The sequence below is a fragment of the Lissotriton vulgaris genome, chromosome 4_1, assembly GCF_964263255.1.
Source record: "Lissotriton vulgaris chromosome 4_1, aLisVul1.2, whole genome shotgun sequence".
NCBI lineage: Eukaryota > Metazoa > Chordata > Amphibia > Caudata > Salamandridae > Lissotriton > Lissotriton vulgaris.
This window is the reverse complement of record NC_141691.1, coordinates 2,818,797-2,822,131: the sequence shown is the minus strand read 5'-3', so window position 1 is coordinate 2,822,131 and position 3,335 is coordinate 2,818,797. Positions and strand designations below refer to the sequence as shown.

General features: G+C 40.7%; 1 protein-coding gene across 1 annotated transcript; it reads right to left on the bottom strand.

The window, feature by feature from the left end:
- Positions 1-402: 402 nt before the first annotated feature.
- Positions 403-1,164, bottom strand: LOC147718185 (vomeronasal type-2 receptor 26-like). Its single transcript, XM_086966629.1, has one exon. It carries the CDS (start codon positions 1,162-1,164, stop codon positions 403-405), a length of 762 nt encoding a protein of 253 aa, XP_086822755.1.
- Between the last annotated feature and the right edge of the window lie 2,171 nt (positions 1,165-3,335).

Sequence of the window (3,335 nt, the reverse complement as noted above, 5' to 3'; positions counted from 1 at the left end):
CTGTATCTGCCATTTGTACCAAACATTATCTTTTCTACCTAATAGCTCTAGATGTTTATGCATATACATCAATACCACAATGGAAAAATGATCTGTACATGTTGTCCCCTAGTATTCTCAATGCATATTACAAGCATGAAATCATTTCATATCAGACGCTGCATGTACGTTCAGAGTGTACACATTCAAATGTTTTACATAATTTCTGGATTAGCTTTTTTATTGTTTAAAAACACCTTTTTTGTAAAGGGACCAGAATTCTACAGTAACACATATATGTCAAGAAGGAGTCTTTATTTCTGCCGTACATTCTTCAGGTGTCTCATCTCTTGCACTTATTTGCTACAAATCTTGTCCTATGGAGAGACAGAATACAATTACGGATTTACTTGCACACTTTGTTTATGTGTTCTTACTAAAGTTGGTGGACTTTATTAGGGACTTCTTGGTATTGATTTGTGGCTTACAAAGGATAATATAACACTTTGGAAAGAAGATACAGCCAAGAACTCCTGTGGCAGACGACAAGATGGCAAAAATCTCCACGGCCACCAAATACTTCCCCTGTGTGCTGAGATACGCAGGTATGAAAGAGATCCACACGGCCAGAAACACAAGCATACTGAAGGTGAGTAACTGGGCTTCATTAAAGCTCTGAGGCAAATTACGCGCATAAAATGCAACCACAAAGCTGACAGTGGCCAACAAGCCTAGATAACCCAACATCAGATAGAAGAAGAGAACGGAGCCCTCGTCACACTGGAGGATCGTGGTTCCCCCCATCTGTATCTTCTCCGGGTACGGAGGCTCAAGAAGCAGCCAGGCCACACATATCAGTATTGGAACAAATGAACAGAGAAGAAGCACTGCACTGGGCACCCTGGTCCCCAACCACCTAGAAGAGTGGCTTCTAGGATCTCGAACATTAAAAGCTATGATCACAGTAATGGTCTTGGCCAGAACAGTAGAAATGCTGATGGCAAAGATGATCCCAAACATGTTTTGGCGGATAATGCAGGTCATCTGAGTGGGATGGCCAAAAAAGGTGAAGGAAGAAAGGAAGCAGAGCATGAGGGCGATGAGGAGAACGTAGCTGAGTTCTCGATTGTTTGCTTTCACAATTGGTGTGTTTTGGTACCTCTTGAAGATGCAGAGAACAAACATGGTGGTTAGTAGGAGGAGGGTGGTTAAAGATGAAAGTGTGATACCAAGAGGCTCTTCAAGGGACAGGAACGGCAGAGCTGTTGAGTCACATTGTGTCTGTCTTTGGTTTGGCCAGTGGTCTTCAGGGCAAGGCCAGCAGTCAACGGCATCTGGAAGGAAAGAAGATTCTTAGCTGCTGCTCTAAATCTCTGGACTATTAAAATATTTCTTGGCTTCACCTTCATATGAGTTTAACAATCATAATTAGCCAACAAACCACAATGACAATACCAAATCTGCAAAATTTAATATATAAATAAACTGAGTTTGGAGATATTCCTGATGGGTATATTGAGGAAAGGAATAATGGAAGAGTGATTATGTGAATGAGCTGTGAGGGAATGGGGCTAATTCGGTCTTGTGGATTACATGTGGTCATTGGATGTGCATTTTCAGTAGGTGAACTTTGTTTGAATGGAAGACATTTCTGCATGTGAACAAGATATCAAAGCAGATGTGGCTGATGTGAAGCCTAGTGGAGGAAGACTGTCCTAGGCGAAGAGAAGTATAATGTAGGATTAGAAATGCAGCGACACTGAGGATATTCCCAGGGATAGTTTATTGTTCTTCTTGGAGGGAAGTTTTCTTTTTTTAGTTGGTGTGTTGTCTGCGGGGAGGATATATTTAGTGGAGAAGGTCCTTTTATGTTGTGTTTGGTATAATTAAGAGGTATGTTCAAATGGCACATGTGTGGTATATGATGAGATTCCCGTTAGGCATGGGTTCATCCTGCCTCATGCAGTAAGGATGCCTCAGTCAGTGGCATCGGTGGTGTTGCATATTAGTAGAGTTTTTATTTAATAGAGGGGACTTATGAGGGATTGGATTCTAGAGAAAGAAGTGTGGTCTAGTAATGGAGGTTTTGTCTTTATATCATGGTGCTGAAATAGCTCCCTATTAGCTGAGGCGTTATCTAGTGGAGAAGGTGATATGCTTCTCTGAGTGAAGGACAGAGATGAATACGTGCTGTCCATTAGAGAAAGTGCGACTGAGTAACTGTTTAGGCATTTGCTTGAAATGATGGCCTTGCCCAGACAGAGCAGGGTAGCTGATGAGACACACCGCATAGATTATTGGTCTGATTCACAAAGGTAAACATACTTCTTGTGTAAATTCGCGTTTTTTAGCTATTCACAAAGGTATTTTTCGAGAAGAGCCTTTATGAGTGTGGGGTCTTTTCTTTATACGGAGACTCCACATTCGCAAATATACTATTCATAAAATACCTTTCTGAATACCAAACATTGTAAACTTACTTAAAAGTATAAGGGGCATATTAGCAACTGACAGAGATAAATATTGCTAAGGGCATTTAGCGCGATTAAAGTTATCGCTGGATTTTATCCAGCGATAGCAGCGATATGCTGGAATATCGTTGGTAATCCAGCAATAAAATGTCAGTGATGGGGAATTCCTTGCAAACAAGCTATGGTGGTTTTAGCCTGGCAATTCACCTCCCATAGGGCAATATGGCTAAGTTAGAGATTTACCTGATGTTAGAAACAAGCGTAAATTGGGTCTTTGGACGACTTTCATAGTCGCAACGCATTTATGAGGCATGCTTGTTAATAGCGCAAAGCTGCATTATCGATGTTTGCCATGTATTGATTGTGAGGAACGCCTACTTTGCATCTCATTAGCGACGGGATGCAAGGTGTTAGTGAAATGGGCAATGACACAAGGAAACACACGCTAAAGCCTGTCCAGTGCCTGTACATTAGAATTATCGCCACTTTTCAGCCGAAAATGGCCGCTGATGAAGCCAGTTTCAGAAATAAATTTGTTTTTGGCTCGTGAAGTCAGACTTCCATAATGATTAATTGTACTAATGATTTTTGCTTGAATTTGTGTTAATCAACCTAGATAAATCGCAAACACAACACGCAGGTCTAATGTGCTTTCAGGTTGTACTTGCAAGTTTGTGAAAATGAATTAACTAACCTTGTCTAATGCCTGTCAAATTAATTGTGGCTGTTTATTTAAATGGCATGTGCTTATTTTTGCCTTTGTCTATGTTGTGTCATATATGTGGCATAGGTTCGTGGAGAACCCTGGATGAAGAGGGTTTTTATATTGCGGCATTTATGTGCTTAAAGCTAGGTAACATAAACTAATGGATTACCATTAGCAAG